The sequence below is a fragment of the Mastigoproctus giganteus genome, chromosome 1, assembly GCF_048544385.1.
Source record: "Mastigoproctus giganteus isolate SK-2022 chromosome 1, ASM4854438v1, whole genome shotgun sequence".
In the NCBI taxonomy this organism is placed as follows: Eukaryota; Metazoa; Arthropoda; class Arachnida; order Uropygi; family Thelyphonidae; genus Mastigoproctus; species Mastigoproctus giganteus.
The window spans coordinates 58,226,999-58,246,963 of NC_143575.1; the positions used below are offsets into that span (position 1 = coordinate 58,226,999).

At 40.8% G+C, this 19,965-nt stretch overlaps 1 protein-coding gene across 1 annotated transcript in view; it reads right to left on the minus strand.

Moving 5' to 3' along the window:
* Positions 1–5,453, minus strand: part of LOC150090819 (uncharacterized) — a 133,871-nt gene extending 128,418 nt beyond the window's left edge. The window contains exon 1 of the mRNA XM_090380170.1: positions 5,359–5,453. Coding sequence (XP_090236296.1) covers positions 5,359–5,380 — 22 coding nt within the window. The 5' untranslated portion in view covers positions 5,381–5,453. The remainder of the gene's footprint in view (positions 1–5,358) is intronic.
* Positions 5,454–19,965: the final 14,512 nt, after the last annotated feature.

Below are 19,965 nucleotides of genomic sequence, written 5' to 3' on the forward strand. Positions count from 1 at the left end.
GAAGAATTTGCACTTAATTCCTTTTCTTCGTACATTAACAGAATGAGTCAAAATTACTATACACTATAAATGAGGACGATTTTCTCAATTTATCTACGAGTATTTCTACTTTAATTGCGATCAGTATCTGGTATGAAGCATTCAATAAAAATACAACTTTTTCATCTATAGTTTACTTAATTTACTGCAATATAGAGCAAAATTGAATGTTTCATATGCAGTATCTTAATTAAAACAACAAACAGTTCTTCTTGTATATAAGATTCAACCAACATCCATGCCACTTCTTTTTGCATTTATTATTATTATTATTATTATTAGCCATAAGGTGCAAGGAAGTCTAACGATTATGCTGCACTAGCCAAAAAAAAATTTCTCAATTACCCAGAGAGAGAGAGAGAAGTAGAAGGGAATCACCAAGAAAGAGAAGAATGATGATACCCAGCTCAGGACCCTGGATGTGCCAAGCCCATACTCACCAGATATGAGCCCCTGGGATTGACATTGTTTCACTAGACCTAAGAGAGCATTTCAGAGTGAGTGACTTTGTATAAGCAAACTATTCAAGAATTAATTCTAAGCTCCAAAATATGGATAAAGAGCTATAGATGTCTGAATATTAAAAAATTGGTTATGGAGTTCTGAAGAGAAAAACTAATAAAAATAACAATATAAATAAGGAATACAGGCAATCACAAAAGCTATGGAATTAGGAGTATATCATATCCTCCATGTTCCCTACCATTTCCAGCTCTGATCAACAGGAACTTTTATTTTCAAATACAGCAGTTATTTTTACTATTAGAGAGCATTAGCATCTAAGGCTATAGTGTACTGTGTATTATGTTTATACAGAGTGATTCGTGGATCAATTTGCATGTTGTACAACTTTAAATAACCTATGAGAAAAAACACTACTTCCTCTGCCTGAAATCAGCTAGCTACAACCACAAAAGAAGAGACACTACAGAATTCGTCTAGTCCCTGATGGGATTTGAATCCAGACCTCCTCAAATGAATGAAAAGTAGCATAACCACTATGCTAGAAGTATTTATAGCAGCTAAAAACTAATGTATGTTGTCAAATATGCCTGTTGCATGAACAACTTTAATATACTGCCCGAGGTTATTAACAGACCAAATCAAACTAATGTAGAAAACAAAGCATAAGTTTAGCATGTGAATCCTTATGCTACAAAAAAAAAACAAAACAAAACAAAAACGAATCTATTGTTAATGGAGTGTAGAACCCATAACAATCAAGCTATGAATTCCTCTGACCATGGCCAATTGCAAAGTATAAAAGAAAAATTCAAGCTTCCTCCTCATCACAGCTGCAACTAAGACTATCTCAAAGCTCTCCTCCCTCCACAGAACTCTGTGCAAATTGCAGCCAAGAGAGGCTTTCACAGTGCATCAATCAACAGATCAATGCATAAGTTACTTTCCCAACATCCAAACAGACCACCCCCTTTCCCAAAGGACAAAAACGTTTGCTTGCTTCTTTGTAGATATACACATTTTACCACTTTATGTTCTTCAATGTCACAATATAGAAATCTCTTCGTAAGCTTTAATTTTTAATAATTCTTTATGTGATCATGAACACAGAAAATTAAAAAGTTCCAAAATGTATGGCTCATTTATATTTATGTATTAATTAAAGTAATTAATTAATGCATAAATATAATCAATGCAGTGTAATGTATTTACTTTACAAACTGTTTACTCCCGCATGCCTGACAATGTCCTTCAACTCTTTCATATTGACAGGAAATTAATTTTATTTATTTATTTATTCTTCTGGTATATCTCCCACTGGAGAATCCTTCATATCAATTAAGAGCCAAAACCTCTCTTATAGAGGAGCATTACATTTGGAAAAAAATCAAATGTTTTTTACCATACGAGATGCTAGATCATATAGGATCTCCAACAATTTATTTAAGATCATACAGACAGAAGAAAGTATTAAACTATTACAGGAGTCCATATTAAACAACTCAACACTAAACACTGGGAAAGGGAAATTGAGAGTAGGTGTGTGTTATAGGCCTAAGGAATCTGATGAGTACAATAAGCAATTGTGCAGAGAAATAGAGTGGGCCAGTAAATCAGAATGTCTTATAATGGGGGATTTTAACTTTCCAGATACTGACTAGAACTTGTGGTCATTTGCACGCTAGCAAGACTTTTGTGGATTTATTGGAGAATTGTTTTCTACAGCAATATGTTTGAGGGGCAACCAGAGTGAGTAATACTCTTGATCTGATAATCAGCAGTGATTATTCATGCATTAGTAATTTGCAGATAAAGGAACCAATGGGTGACAGTGATCACAATGTACTGATGTGGAATTTACTTAAAGATGTAACTACCATCAAGGGTAAAGAGAAGGGCTTTTGCTTTCATAAAAGTGACTACAGGGGTCTCAGACAGTTTTTAAATTCTGTACAGTGGGATCAACTGATGATGTTACCAATGTTGAATTCTAAATGGGAAGCCTTCAGGGAATTAATCTTGGAGGCTACTAGGCTTTTCATACAACTAAGAAATACTGTTCAAGGGTTAGACCGAAATGGATGTCAGATAAATTAATGAGGCTTGTGGAAGAGAAGAAAAATGTATGGGATGCATATAAATTATCCAGTGGCACAGAAGACTATGACACATAAAATATGTCTGTAATCAAGTCACAAAGGAGGTTAGGCAAACGAAAGCAGATTACGAGAAATCTTTGGCAAAGGATGCAAAGAAAAACAGGAAGGAGTTCTTTACTTATGTGGACTCTAGAAGGAAAGGGGTGAATCAGATTCGACCACTTAACATAGATGGGTTGGGTTGACTATTGATGATCATGCTCAGGTAGCTGATAAACTGAATGAGTATTTTTCATCTACATTCACACATAAGAAGTTATTCAATGAGGAGAATGCTAGAAGCTTATCAAACTCTAACAGGGAGCTAAGTGATTTTGTAATAACTGAGAGCAAAGTGGAGAAGAAATTGTTGAAGTTAAATATAAGGAAAGCACCTGAAGTGGGCGGGATCTATCCAGTTATATTAAAGGAGGCAGCCAAGGAAGTAAGCAAACCCTTAGCCATAATTATGAGTTGCTACAATGGATAAAGGGATAGTTGAGTGGGAGACGACAGAGAGCGGTAATTAATGGACACTGCTCTTCGGGGAGAAATGTTATTAGGGTTCGGCGCTGGGCCCATTGTTGTTTTGTGTATTCATGCTTTCATATTGATGAAAGTATATCAGGCTTAATGTCCAAGTTTGCAGATGATACAAAGGTTGGCAGGGTTGTTAACAAAAGTAAAGACAGTATGCTACTCTAACTGGATATAGATAAGTTGGGAAAATGGGCTGAGAAGTGGCAACTGAAGTTTAACATTGGCAAATGCAAAGTAGTGCATATGGGTAGCAATAACCCAAGATAAATATACCAACTGTGTGGTACTACACTCAGGGAATGGGAAAGTGAAAAAGACCTGGGCATAATTGTGCAGTCAGATATGAAGTTCACTGAGTAGTGTAGATGGGCTGCCAGGGCAAGTCATAGAGTCTTGTCAATGATATATAGGAAATTTTGCTAGCAAGGTCAGGGAGATGATTATCCCGTTGTACAAGGAAATTATCAGGCCACACTTTGAGTACTGTGTACAGGTCTGGAGGCCTCATTTTAGGAAGGATGTAGAGTTGCTAGAATGAATACAAAGAAGGGCAATAAGATTGGTGAGGGGAACGAAGGGGTGCTCTTACCAAGAAAGGTTTAAGGTGGAAAGTAGGCACTTGCGAGGTGATTTGACTGAGGTGTATAAGGCCTTGAATGGTTTGAGCAGGCTCAATGCTGATAAGATTCTTCCTCTTACTCAGATTAAGAACCTGAGGGGGCACAGAGTCAAATTGAGGAAAGACAGTTGTAGCATAGATGTGCGGAAATTTGCCTTTAGCCAGCGGGTAGTCGATTGCTGGAACAGACTTCCATTCTCTTGTTGTGGAAGTTGATAGCCTAAATAAATTTAAGGCTGACTGGACAGGCATTTAGAATGAATGGAGTGGTGAAATGGGAGGTTTTTTTTTTTGGCCAATGCTGCATAAACTTGCTTTCTTGAATCGTATGCCTCTACTAATGCTAATTAGCCTCAGCTTTCTTAAAATAAATAAATAAATTTTCTGTTTATACTCCGGCATAACAACCAAGTCAGTAGAGTTTACAATAAATCATCAATACAAATATTTATCGTATTTAGTAGTCACGGGCTTGAACCCCGGTCCACTCAAGGAATGCGTGCTATGCACTCTCACCCCTGACCACTCAGCTATCTTATTCGTGCTAAACCAAATTCAGCTAAATCTATGATGATCAATTTTCATCTAGTTGATCTCTATGATCCTCCTCCTCAAATGAACCACAGTACTTGAATTTACTGGTCCTTTATCTTGGTCCTTTTAATATTCCTCATTTGTGTGTATGTGTCTTTTGGACTCGTGTATCCCCAAAATCTCGATTGTTGGAGGGACATAAAAGGGGTCACTCTCTCCTTAGCTTAAGTTTCTTCTGAATGACTTTCTAATTATTTCACATAAAGTATTTGCGAAATATTTTAAATTAATTAAAATATGATTTGACGAATCCCTCTAAGTCACAAACATATCTGTGGCCGGAGCAATGCTTTTAATACTGTAGCTGGATCTTACAAGGTCCAACTGCAGTATTAAAAAAGATCTCGAATATCTTAATATCCAACAAATACCAAAATGTTGGGTCTTATAAGATGCATAATAGTTACATTGACGATTTGGCACAATAATTAACTCCACTGCGAACAATTTATATCCGCAAGCGTGGGCTCAGAACACCGGCTTACGTCATAAGAAATTCTCCTTAGTGATATTTAAATATTAGTGATGTACATTTAATTTGGGAAGCTCGAAAAAGCTTTAATAATCATACAACCCTTAAATTTTAATTTCTCTCACACTTGGAAATATCAAAATACGCTACGTCAATTTTTTGGGAGATCCAATTTATAATGGAGAACTGGATAAACGTGACACATTACTTATTGCACAATCTGACAGCAATTTTCTACGGCGTCCATCACTTTATTAGCTATTCGGTTTTTAAAATTAAGAGTGTGAAAGCGAATACTGAAATTCGAAAATAATAACCTGCATATAGAGTTTGGCACTACTTCCCTAAAAATAATGCATACCACATATTAAAATCGCTAAACTTCTATATTACATAATAGGGTTGTTAAAAATCAACTCTCGCTCTCTTCATTTTTCTTATTGATGCTGCGAGTCTCAAAATTAAAGATTACAGTTCGTTACAAATAAACTTACCTTCACAATTAGGTTCACTCATATTTGGTAACTTGAATGTATGTGGATACAAACCAGCCCTACTACGATATCAACCAGCTGATTCTCAACGTCCTGCAATAGATACCGGCACTTTGGAATGCTGATAACAGCGGTATACAAAATAACGCAATTGTTATTTTATTATAGTTCATATCAGTACTATAAATCTCATTGCTAGTTTATGATATCACTGATTTTTATTTTAAATAACTCATATGACTTAAAAGAGTCCTTCGGTTTTTCTTTCTATCTTTTAATGTTTCTTTTCTTTTTTTTTTTTAATGTTGGCATAACATAAGATTATACAGTATCTGTATATGGTAACCTAACAAAACTGAAAATGCTTATTAATAGCCTTTACAACAGCGATATATCAGATTAAACGTTACATATGTGTTATTAACACTTGTTTAAGACAAAGCTTTATTTAGATTATCCACTTCTAAAAGGTTTTTCATTTTACACAGATAAATGGCCAAACACCACTGTTTTCTAACGCAATGTTTTTCGATACTACATAGGAAGCAGTTGATCTAAAAAACAGGGCTCAGTTGTCAAAATAAAATAGGGTCCCATGTCCTGTAATAATTTTGCAGCTATAGTTTATTAACGTAAAATATAATGATCGATAAAATAGCCAACACAAAAAAAGCTAGCAATTTATATTTCAAAGAAAAATTCTTACATTTATTAAAACAGCAACACAAAAAAGCTAGCAATTTATATTTCAAAGAAGAATTTTTACATTTTATTAATACAGCAACACAAAGAAAAATGTATTATTTATATAGCATGTTTGTTAAAATTCTTTTAAAAAACAATAGGTGAACATATTGCTATATTTATTCACATACTAAAAAACGATAAATGGCATAGTAAAATATAAAAATAATAATACTTATTAATGTGATATGCGACACTGTCTACTGCCATGTTCGGCCTTTCTATAAAATTTAAATTAACATACTTTTTTTTAAAAGATTGTCATATTAGGGTTACCGGGAACAACCTCATCCACTTATGTGCATTAGATCATAAGTTTGCTTGTTTTTGTTATACTAAATACCGACTTTCCGGCAGGAAAACCTTGCCATCTTCGTACAAGATCGATTAACTCGACCACGAAGTGAAAAAACCCAAACCAGTTCCTTATGCCATTGACAGGCTCCAAACCCGGACTATTTCCGCCTGTTGTGGAGAAGGTGTTGATTATAGACAGTGTAAAAAACAAGTATAATGTAGATATTATTATATAATATCTGCTCTGTTTTTACTTCAACAGAATCTGAACTGTAACCAGAGGAGAATTGGTACAGGATGGCTAAGAGAAAATTCATATCAAGACCACCTTAGGAGAGTAGTAATGCCAGAGTAATTTTTCAATTGTGTGGCACTACATTCAGGGTAGTGGATAATGAAAAAGACCTGGGAGTAATTGTGCAGTCAGATATGGAATTCTCTGAGCAGTGCACACAAGCTTCGAGAACAGCCCATGGGGTTTTGTCAATGATATACAGAAACTTTGTTAGCAAATATAATGAGGTGATTATCCCTTTGTACAAGGCCATGATTAGGCCGCATATTGAGTATTCTATATAGGACTGGAGGCCACACTTTAGGAAGGATGTAGCTCAGCTGGAATGGGTGCAGAAATGGGCAATCAGAATGGCGAATGGAACAAAAGGGTGCTCTTACTTAGAGAGGATTGAATTCGGCATACTGAAGCCTCTCTAGGTAAGAGATTTAGATTGCAGCTTCTGGAGACCAGGCACCTGTGGGGTGATCTGATTGAGTTAACTGAAAAACAGATTGTGAATGGCATCCTTCTTCTTGCTGACAGGGCCGGATTTAGATATTGCAGGGCCCCCCCATCCCTAAAAAAAAAAAGTTTAATTTTAAAAAATCTAAAAAATACACTTATTATTATCTCTTTATTTTTTCCGGGGCCCCCGATGTTGGGGGCCCCTAAGCTACTGCCTAAGGTGTCAGTGGTTCAGTAGGTAGTAAAATTCCGAGCGTGATGGGCAAAAGGAAGGATTTATCGGACTTTGATAAAGGACAGATTGTGAGTGCTCGACGAGCTAGTGCCTAAATTTCCCAAACGGCTGAACTGATGGGATGTTCGAGAGCCTCCGTAGTTAAAGGGTACCAGGACTGGCATCAAAATGGTCAAAAAATGACCCGACGGCAAAACTGCAAAGGTCAGCGAAAGGTTGATGTTAGAGGAGAGCACCGGGTCCAACGATTAGTACAGGCGAACAGGCGCAGCACTGTTGAAGAGTTGCCTACCCAATACAACATAGGCCAACTTCGAACAATATTTGCCATGACCATGCGTCGCACGCATGGGCTATACCAGCAGGCGACCCCTACGGCATCCTCTCCTAACCAAGGTTCATCGGCGTAAAAAAATTGCCGGTGCAAAGAGCATGCAAGTTGGACGTTAGAAGACTGGAAAGTGTGCTGGTCGGATGAGTCACGTTATTTACTCCACACCGTGGATGGTCGTGTACGGATTTGGCGTCAACAACATTTCATAATCGTTAACATTCATAACAATTTATCTCAAACTTAGTAACTAACTTGCCTATTTCAAATTGAATTTTCTTTAGAAAAAACTATCAATCAATTTCTTACAGAGTTTAGATTATATGAGTTCGGGGTTCAATAAAAAAAACAGGAACAGACTTACGTTCCGAAATAGTCGCTACTTCCAATTCTGTTGCACTCAAGTTTCCTTTGTAGCAGACAGGCTTAAGTTCCTTTCTTGGGCGCTCTGATTTTTTTTTCTTTCCTCTCTTGGCTCACATATCCGCGCAACTGGACATTTCTCAATGGGCCGGACCCTAGACACAAGTGTAGGCTTTTACACTACAAAACGTCAGATGTACAGCCTGCGATAACGTTGCCAAGGACGCCGATCGCTCTATCACTACCTTCTGATGCCAGACAAGGCTTCCTTTCTCTTCTTGGTTCACATATCTGCACAACTTTCAACGCACATTTCCCACTCTTCCATACTTCCAAAAAAACATCATCACTTTCAGTCCACAATTACTCGCGTCCCCTACACCTCACTACCTCTTTCTCTCATCCAGTTTTTCTTCTTCATCTTGCTACCATGAGATGTGAACTCCGGCCACCAAAAACTCTATTTCCACTTCAACCCGCAAACTCACGACCTTCTCCCCTTAGACCACAGAGACATCAGATACAGAGTGAACACTTGCTCAATTACTCCCCTGAACTTTTATTTTTCCCTCAAGTTTGGAACGCCTCCTCCAAGGACTCGCAACCAATCCCCATACTCTGTTTAATTTTTCATTCCTTCCTATTTGCTAAAACATCTCACCACAGCCAGCTGCCTAGCGCACAGACCAACCCTTCTCTAGAAATTTTCTTTTTTTTTTCACATGGCAATATGACCTTTTCATGTTTGCTGGTCACCTCCAAAACACTCAGTTTCGTGTTTACAATATCAGCCACCCTGACGCCATTTTCTTTTGACGCGAACACTGGATGTCCACTAATTTCCTGTTCACTTCCTAACGGTGGCTTAGATCAAAAGAGATGCTTCATAATCCAGTTTCACGGTCCTATTGTTCTTGCCCTGAGTCTGTTCGCAAATGGCACCCCCTCACCATTCCTGGCTGCTGTCCCTGTTAGCTCTCTTATATTATTCTAAATTATTTATTTCCATTTAGCTGCTATTTAAACACATACCTCTATAACTCTCCCATCCCCAAATCCAGTGTTTCTCCAACTTTAACCTTTATTACATTCAAACTAAATATTCAGTCTTAATATTTACTACCTTTAAAACTTAATATCCCCTTTCCATCACCCTTCATGGATTTATTCTGTCTAAAATAAAATAATTTCTATTTTATTTGTAAGATTTAGGTCTTACAGGAGAATGTTTCACTGGCAAGAACTTGGACCCCTGGTGCCTGGGGAACAATCTATCAGTGGTCTCCGCCATCGTCAACTGCTTGCTGACTGTGTACACCCCGCTATGTTACACTTTTTCCCGAATGGCGATGGTGTCTTCCAAGATGACAATGCGGCGAGCCATCGGGCACTTGTTGTGCAGGAATGGTTTGAGGAACACAGTTCTGACTTCCAGCATTCGATTGGCCTCTGAACTCCCCATCAATCCCATAGAGCACTTGTGGAACACTATAGAAAGGCATATCAGGCGTCTAGTTACACTAACCACCTCCATACCTGCATTGCTGACCGCCTTACACAGCTTGGTTGGCCATACCTCCCGAACGCTTCCGACATCTTGTTGAATCAATGCCACGTCGGATAGCTGCTGTACTGAGGGCAAAAGGAGGACCTATGAAGTATTAGGTAGGTAGTCATAATTCAGTGATCACTCAGTATATGCAACCATTAATTTGACCAATATCATCAGATAAACGCATAATCTATATTACCCTTGTCCCGCCAAAGTAGCAGTTTCCATGAACCTTTAAGGTATCCTCAATGATGAAAAAGGCTGTTTAAGCATGGGTAATGCATCTCAATCATTTCTATTACCCAGGTAGTAGGCATGCATCGTTTTATTATATCTCATATTGTGAATATCTTCACAACGAGTTGCCTAGGTATTGCTCTACTTCGAATAAGTAACGCTTCTCTGGTTACTGTTACTTATTCTCAGATGGGCATATCACCACACAGACGGCACCGTTTCGAAGCTGGTTGGCTTCATTATCGGTGGGTGGGAAGGTACCCTGTTGCAATAGTAACAACTCAGTTATTATTAGCCATATGATGCAAGGAAGCCTGAGGCTTATGCTGCACTAGGCAAAAAAAATTTCGAGTTACCCTGAGATAGCATTAGCATTAGCATTAGCATTAGTAGAGGCATATGATGCAAGAAAGCAAGCTTATTCAGCATCAGCCAAAAAAAAAAAAAAAAAAACAACCCTCTCCCATTTCACCCCTCCGTTCGTTCGAAATACCTGTCCAGTTGAGTTTTAAATTTGTTTAGGCTATCAACTTCAACAACAAGTGATGGAAGTCGGTTCCACCAACCAACCACCCGCTGGCCAAAGGCAAATTTCCGCACATCTATCCGACATCCGTCCTTCCTCAATTTGAATTTATGCCCTCTGAGGTAGATGAAGAATCCCATTCGCATTGAGCATGCTCAAACCATTCAAAGCCTTATACACCGCTATCAGATCACCTCGCCGGTGCCTAGTCTCCAGACTCTGTAATTTGCAAAACTTAAGCCTTTCTTCGTAAGAGCAACCCTTTGTTCCATTTACTAATCTTGTTGCCCTTCTCTGTACCCGTTCCAGCAGCTCTACATCCTTCTTGAAATGAGGCCTCCAGACCTGTATACAGTACTCAAGATGTGGCCTAACCATTGCCTTATACAAGGGAATAATCACCTCCTTATCCCTGCTAGAAAAATTCCTGTATATCATTGACAAGACACCATGAGCTACTCTTGCAGCTCGTCTGCACTGCTCAGAGAACTTCATATCTGCCTGCACAATTACCCCCAGGTCCTTTTCATTCTCCACCACTGTCAGTGTAGTACCGCAGAGTTGATACATTGCTCTGGGGTTACTGTTACCCATATGTAGTACTTTACATTTGTCAATGTTAAACTTCATTTGCCACCTCTCAGCCCATCTGTTCAACCTTTCCAGATCCTGTTGCAGCAGCATAGCGTCAGTAGTGTCCTTAACGACCCTGCCAACCTTTGTATCATCTGCAAACTTAGACATTAAACTTGATATCCCATCATCAATATCATTCATAAACACCGAAAACAACAATGGACCCAACACTGAACCTTGAGGAACTCCACTAATAACATTAGTCCACGTTGAGCAGTGTCCATTGATTACCACTCTCTGTCTTCTGCCACTCAACCATCCCCTTATCCATAGCAGCAATTTGCCTCCAATGCCACACTGCTCCAATTTGTGCAGCAGTCTTCCATGTGCAACAGTATCAAAAGCCTTTCTAAGATCCAAATATATAATATCAAAGTTATTCCCTGCATCCAGTTCTTTTGTGACTACATCATAGTATCCAATCAAATTGGTCAGGCAAGACCTGCCCTTAACAAAACCATGCTGCGTCTGAGCTATAACTGAATTCTTGTCTAGATGATCCTGCAGTGCTTCTTTAACCAGTGCCTCCATTAATTTACCTGGAACAGAAGTTAAACTAACAGGTCTATAATTACTTGTGTCAGCCTTTGATCCTCCTTTGTGAATTGGGGTTACATTTGCACATCTCCAGTCTATGGGTACCTCCCCTGAGTCCAAAGAAGCTCTCATAATTATGGCTAGGGGTTTGCATACTTCCTTTGCTGCCTCCTTTAATATAACTGGATAGATCCCATCCACCCCAGGTGCCTTTTTTATGTTTATCCTCAACAATCTCTCCTCCACTTTCCTCTCAGTTATTACAAAATCATCCAGCTCACTGCCAATGTTTACTTTACCTACATCATTCTCCTTCCTGAATAACTCCTCATGCGTGAATGTAGATGCAAAATACTCGTTTAGATTGTTAGCCACCTGAGCAGGATCCTCAACTGTTGAACCATCAATATCCAGTGGACCAATCTGATTCATCCCTTTCCTTCTCGAGTTCAAGTATGTAAAGAACTCCTTTCTGTTTTTCTTTGCATCCTTTGCCAAGGATTTTTCGTAGTCTGCCTTTGCCTGCCTAATCTCCTTTGTGACTTGGTTACAGACCAACTTATATCTATCATAGGCTTCCATGTCACCCATTAATTTGTATGTATCCCATGCATTTTTCTTCTCTGCCACATGTCTCATTAGTCCATCTGACAACCATTTAGGCCTAAACCTTGAACAATATTTCTTAGTTGGTATGTAAAGCCTGGTAGCCACCAATATTAGTTCCTTGAATGCTTCCCATTTTGAGTTTGCTGTTGGTAACATCATCAGTTCGTCCCACTGTATAGAATTTAAATACTGTCTCAGACCATCATAGTCGCCTTTACGAAAACAAAAACCCTTCCCTTTACCTCTGATGGTAGTTACCTCCTTGAGTAAATCCCACTTCAACACACTGTGATCACTGCCACCTAGTGGTTCATTTATCTGCAGGTTCTTAATGCATGAAGAATCACTACTGATAATCAGATCAAGAGTATTGCTCCCTCTTGTTGCCTCACGAACATGCTGATGTAGAAAACAATCATCCAATAAATCCACAAAAGCCTTGCTAGTGTGCGAGTGACCAACCCACAAATTCCAGTCAATATCTGGGAAATTAAAATCCCCCATTATAAGACTCTCTGATTTACTGGCCCACTCTATTTCCCTGTACAATATATTATTATACTCATCAGAGTCATTAGGCCTATAGCACACTCCTACTCTCAATTTTGATTTCCCTATGCTTATGTCACACCAAACTGACTCGACACTGCCCTGTCCATCGATGTCAACTGGCTTCACTTCCTTTGACTTTATGTGTTTCTTAATTAATAGCATAACCCCTCCTCCCCTCCTGTCCTGTCTATCCTTTCTATATACATTGTATTCCCCAAATTCCAGTTCCGCATTACTTATATCTGTGTGACACCACGTCTCTGATATCCCAACAATATCTGCCTTTGATGTTTTGAGCAATACCTCAAATTCATCAAATTTATTTACCATAACTCCTCGCATTGGTGTACACGCAGGTATACATGCACCTGTTTCTATTCTTAGCTACCCTAACACAACCCATGTGTTTACTTGTAACGCAATGACTACCAGCAGTCTCTGAAATATCCTGCATCTTGTTTTTCAGACTTCTGCTCATTTGAATAGAAGCAGTGCAAGAATCACTTCCACCTCTGCCAGTGGCTACTGTTAATCTATTAGTCCTTGTATCCCCCCCAACTAGCAGTTTTCCGACCCACCTAACACTGCCTCGACAGCATCAGCAAAAATTCTTGCACCCTTTCTATTTAAGTGTATCCCATCCCTGTAGAAGCAATCTCTCCTGTTAACAAGTACAGTCCAGGCTGAAAAAAATTCTACCCCCTTGAGCCTTGCACAATCCCTCCAGGGCCGAATTGATCGACAAGGCTCTCATCATATACTCCCTCCTAGAGATAGAGAGAGGTAGAAAGGAATCACCAAGAAAGAGAAGAATGATGACATCTAGTTCAGGACCCTGGGAGTGCCAAGCCCATACTCACCAGATGTCAGCCCCTGGAATTGTGAAGTATAACTCCACAATATGAGAGATGCTTGATGGTGTGCATGGTTTAATTTAAATATAATCCTTGACTAAATGTCAAAAAGTATGAAAAGGTTGTTTAAGCATGGATAATGCATCTCCATCATTTCTACTACCCAGGTAGTAGTAAGGCAAACCAGATTCGAAACGGTGCCTCTGGGTGGTGGTGCCCATCTGAGAATAAGTAACAGTAGTCTTCTCTACCAGAGAAGCGTTACTTATTCGAAGTAGTGCAATTCCTAGGCAACTTGATGTGAAGGTATCCACAATATGATATATAATAAAACGATGCATGCATACTACCTGGGTAGTAGAAATTATGGAGATGCATTACCCATGCTTAAACAGCCTTTTTCATACTCTTTGACATTTGGTGAAGAAACATATTTAGATTAAAACATGCACATCAAGCATCTCATATTGTGGAGTTATACTTCATAACTGGGTTGTCACTATTGCAACAGGATACCTGCTCACCCACTGGTGAAAGGCCAACAAGCCAAAAAACGGTCACCAGGGGGAGCCTGATATTCACGGAGTTTCCGAGAATAAATAGGTAACATCAGTCTTCTCTAATGGGGAAGCGTTGCCTATTCGAGGAATAACATATAGGTTAGTGCAAAGACATCGTTTTAACGTAGCCATCTACCAAAGTAGTTAAATTAATTAATTAAATTGACATCGTTTTGGTTATATCTCATATTGTGAATGCCTTCACAACGAGTTGCCATTGGTATTGTACTACCTCGAATAAATAACACTTCGCCAGTGGAGAAGACTACTGTTATTTATTCTCAGTGGATACCACCACCCAGACGGCACCGTTTGAAATATGGTATGGGATAAAGATCTCTGTTATCCTCATACTATCCCCATTAGACTCAGGAAAGCAAAAAAGATGTAGGAAGGTGATAGTAGGAGAGGTAGAGAAAGGAAATGCCGTAGAAAGAAGAAAGGGACAGTTACTCCTTCAACTCACACTACTCAAAAGCTCATAAATTCCTCGAATAGGCAACGCTTCCCCAGTAGAGAACATTGTTACCTATTCTCGGAAACTCAGTGGCCATCAGGCCCGCCAGATGGCACCGTTTCAAAGCTAGTTGGCTTCTCTTCGGTGGGTGGGCACGTACCCTGGTGTTGCAATAGGGACAACCCAGTTATGAGAGATGCCTGATGGTGTGCAGTGATATAGACTATGAAATATTTAAGGGCAAAGGCCTCATGCTACGAGGTAAAATGACTAACATGTAGGTTAGTGCAAAGACTTTTTAACGTAGTCATCTACCAAAGTAGTTAAATTAATTAATTAAATTGGCATCGTTTTGGTTAATTGCATTTGGTTGTCTGCAAAAGATGACATCATGATTCACCAGGAAATCGGCATCGGCTATTTCTGTACGAGTCATGATACTCTCTGACAAAGTGCTCAAGGTGTATCTTGCAACAGTCATTGTTAAATTTAATAAATATCACAGAAAGTAACTTTAAAAAAATTATATTTATAATATTATAAAAATTAAATTTACAAACTATGACAGCAAATAATAATTACATCAAAATCAACTTTATAATATATTAAAGAAATTAATTAAAAGCAATTATCTAACCTCTCTAATCACTATGCTCCCTTGCACTTTAGATTTAAGAGCATTAAGAAAACATGTCCTCACTACGAATGCAGATGTCATACCACTGGTACCTACCGGCAAACCGATGAGGAGTCAGCCTCGAATGGATGTCTGGGTGGTAGTATACACCCAGAGCCGAGCAGAGGGTGAGGCGAACGAGGCACTTGCGGCAAGCGGCTTGCCTCAGATTAAAAGCGGAAAGTGGCGCCAAAAGAAAGATTAAATAATTGCCAACGTTGCCATGATTAACAGTAGGGCGCAATTTTTCATTCTTGTCTCAGGTACTAAAATGGCTCGGCACGGCCCTGTAATCCACCACCCAGACATCCCTAAGTAACAATAGTCTTTTCTATTGGGGAAGCATTACTTATTCAAAGCATAACCAGATAGGCAACTCACTATGAAGGTATTCACAATATGAGACATAATGATATGATGCCACTATAAAAACTTCAAGTTAAAGCTTTATTAAATAGAACAAAACTATTAACTCAACTGCTTAGGTGAGTTTATAGTTATGAATAATTTAGAATTCGCATAATTTTCCATTTACACACTTTAATACTAACGAAGAGGAAATGGATAAATTTAAGTAAACTTTGATAATAAAACATGTTGTGTGCATGCTTTAATCTCTTACCCAATAACAAACTGAAGGGATTTGAAAACATTCAAGTCTTGCCTCCATTTTCTTGCTTACTGAGTCTGCAGTGGACCATGTGCAACTTAACCCTCTGTTGTCTGGACTGGGAATCTTGACGTGGTTTTCTCATTTGAAGAAGTTTATGAAACTGAAATTGAGACGCTTTTCCATTTGATATACAGGGCGATTATAAATGGTGTACACCTGGGGGTATCCAACCCTCAACTCACTTGTTCGGCCTGTGTGGATTGCAGCCACATAAGCAGTCTTCCAGTTATTTATTATTATTATTTTTTTTTTGGTACAAAGTACAAAGTACAAAGTATGTTGAGGGTCAAACGGCACCAGGAATTTCTCCCATCTCCGCGACTGTTCGCTGTATCGAGGGACAGTACTCTGTCAAGACCAGAGATTTAAAAGTGTGTGGATCATGTGTTGTGTAGTATGTTGTGCCCATTGTTCTTCTGGCCTATTGGCCGTCGAGCCCCTGATGAGACCCGACGTTGTCCGTACTATGCCAACGAGGAGGCTGGCCAGGTGTACCTTGAAATTTATTATACTCTGGCAGGTCCCGCCGCCTAATTTCCTGGGATTTCAGCGGCTGGGTCCTATAGAAAAAAAAAAAAAAAAAAAGATAGATAATCGCGGTGGTATAATTGCAAATTCGCTATTAAGTTAGTATGTGGGGTTTGTTCCCCGAAATTACCATGGGATTGTACGCTAAAATGACAAGTTCTAGAGGCCTAATGGGGCGGGCAATAATTTTGGTGCTAATTTAAATTTGGATGCGTGGGGCTTTCGCGGTGTATAGTCAAAGAGAAGGGTAGGGAGACTGAAGGCTGGGGGGAAGAAATAGAAGTAAGGGGCCGATAGGGTAGATGGCCCCTGCAGTCAGTGGGGCATGCCCATGCCCCACCAGAGGGAAAGGGGGATGGCAGGAGGAGGAGAAGACAGCGAGCCATCTCCCCCCCCCCCTGCCAAGGAATAGAAGTGAAAGCAGGCTGGTCAAGGTTGCCAGCCCAGATCGCCATATGGCTAGGTGGCAGCAATGTGCTGCAATCATTTCTCTGAGCCCTTGCATGGTAGTATCTGGGAAGGTTTCCGTGGTTGTGTAGACATTCTGCTGGCCTGCACGGCATGGTTGTTTACTGCAGTGGTTGAGGCTGTGGGAGCGTCCTTCTCCTTGTGAAGAAGTCCTGGGCCAGCTGCGCGAATGCCTTGTATGTGCCAACTTCAGTTATGGCGAGGTCTTCTTGATTACGGAGGTTAAGCTGTGTTCTAGAAATGAACCTGCAATAGAGGTCCTCATATAGTGGGCAACTGTACATTAGGTGCTCCCACGTTTCACGTTCACCACAGAGGCAGAACGGTGTATCACTCAGTCCAAATCCTTGTAGTTTGTCTCTAATGGCCCCGTGTCCCGTCAGCAGGTAGGTGGTGTAGAGTCCTGGTGAGAGCCACGGTGGATAATTCGGGTATACCAGCCGTATGTTGGGTAGAAATTTTCTGGTTATTGCACCTTTGCTGGAGGTCTCCCAGCTGGCCTGCCAAATTTGTTGGAGGTAAGCGGAGAGACGGCTCCTTTCTACTTTGGGATCATTTGACAGATCTATGGTGTAGTCGAGGCATGTTGCCGTTCTGCCTTGATAGAGTAGCCCATGCTTAACAATCTCCAGGTCCAGAGGGAGGGATCCCGTTAGAGCCTGGAGTGCGTGGGTACTTACAGTGTTACATGCTCTCAAGATGGTTAAGAGTATGTGTCGCTGTGTAGTCTCCAATTTTTTTCCGGTTCACTGCAGTGGTAGCCTTGCGATACCATATTCCAGAAGCATATGTAATCGCTGGCAGGAAAATAGCTTTATAGTAGAGGCTGAGGGTTTTCCGCCTCAAACCACCCCATTCCTTGCGTGTGATTCGCGCAAAAAGTGCGGAGTATCCTCTAATTTTCTTCCGTAAGTGCACTATATGTGGTGTAAAGCTCAGGTTTTTGTCTAGTACGATTCCAAAGTGCTTTAATTCGGTGGTAAGCTTGATTGTGTTACCTTGTATCTTGATTTGAGGGGGTCGTCTGGTGTCTAGGGCTCCTTTTAATAATATAGATCTTGTCTTCGAGGATGAGATCTTCAAGTTATTGTTGTTAGCCCAGTCCTCTAGAGTTTCTATTGCTCTGTTGGCGGTGTTCTCCAGTTGTCCCCTAGATCCCCCCCAGGCAGCATCAGAACCACATCATCCGCATAGGCTAGGGGAACGACGTCGCCGAGTTCCAGGTTCAAAAAGCCATCTAGAACCAAGTTCCATAGGACTGGGCCCAGGATTGAGCCCTGTGGGCATCCTCTGAATACTTCTCTTGTTACTGAACAATATGGTGCTCTGACTGTCACGAACCTATTCGACAGGTAGGATTTGATGACTTGATACAGATTTGATGGTAGGTTGGCTTTCCGGAGTCGGGCCAGGACGCTTGGCCACCATAAAGTGTCAAACGCCCCAGCAAAGTCTATTGCTATGACCAGAAAGTATTTCTGATCTGAGGTAGTTGCAGCATTTGTAATATTTTCCAGGACATCCAAGGTTGAGCATCCCTTCCTAAATCCATATTGTCGGGGTGACTGCAAGCCGCCTGCAGTGTAGTGGATCCCTATTCTGTTTCTTAATAAGTGCTCAAAGAGCTTGCTCAGGACTGATAACAGTGCTATGGGTCTGTATGACCCTGGAAGGTCCAGTTGTTTGTTGGGACTTTTGGGAATGAGGCACAAGTTTGCAGTTTTCCAGGCCTGGGGGAACAGGCCTTCTTTGAGGCAGTGGTTGTATAGATTAAGAAGCACCTCTGGAATGGTTTCGACGGCTTTCTTGACAACCTCTGGCTCCAAAAGATCAGGACCAGGAGACTATTTTTGTTTCTAATCCTCATGGCAGCTGTTTCCAGTTCAAGTTTGGTGAAAGGTTCTTCTGTTGCAGTCGTGTAGTAGGTTTCATTGTCTGCACAGAGGGTTATCTGCTCTGGGGTAGAGGGGGCAAGATGGTCTTGAAACCTGGTATCCATGATGTTAATAATTGTTTCCTGCCAGGTCCGGGTATAAGTACCCTGCCGTGTCCTCGTCGCTGGTATGGTCTCACCCCTGGGGAGTTTGTTTGTGGTTACTCTGTATACCACACCCCAGGGGTTATCATTCCCAGTGGTAGAAACAAGGTATTCCCAACTGCGCATCTTACGCTGGCGAATGGTTGCCGTGTATAGGTTCCTTGCATCTCGGAAGTTCTGTCTCAGTGCCTCCACTTCCGCTGCCGGCTGGGAGCGCCTTGCCCGCTGGAAGAGTTTCCTTCTCCTGTGCACCTCCTGCCTAAGCCTCTGTAGCTCTGGAGACCACCAGGGTACAGCCCCCGGGGTTGGGTTTTTCTTTTTGATAGAGGTGTTGGCAGCTTCAGTGATGAGACCAGCGACCGTCATCTGATGCTGATCCGGGCTGAGTCCAATGATGTTCAACGATTGGGCTGCTGTGGTCAGTGTGGCTTGGAAGAGTGGCCAATCCGCCTTCTCTATGGCATATCTTGGCTGTGCCTGCCTCGCTGCTTGGTGTCGACTAAGGGAGCGCTGGAGCTCAAACGTGATGGCCCTGTGGTCCGACGTGGTCCAGCTTTCTTGGACGGTCCACGATGTTAGGTGGCCAGCGAGGGATCTGGTAGCCAGAGAGACATCGATTGTGGCCTCCCCCATCGAACTAGAGAACGTTGCCAGATTATTTGGCCGGTTGAGGACTGTGTACGGACTATTTGCTAAGTAGTCTTCAAGTTGTTGCCCGTTCTGTACTCCACGTCTATCCATGGTCTCGCTGAACCACGCTGGGGACCTGCAATTCACATCCGCTCCCACGACAATTTTACTGTTTGGGAAGTCTGTCTGGAGGCTCCTCAGATATCTGGTTACTGGTAGTATATCTTCACCTGGGTGACAGTATAGCGATACCGCATAAAATTCACCCAGGGGCGTGATAATATGGGCACATGCAGCCCAGGATGTGCAGTAGTTGGTTAGTTTTGTTGCCGTTATATTTGGATTCCGAATCAATATGCAGG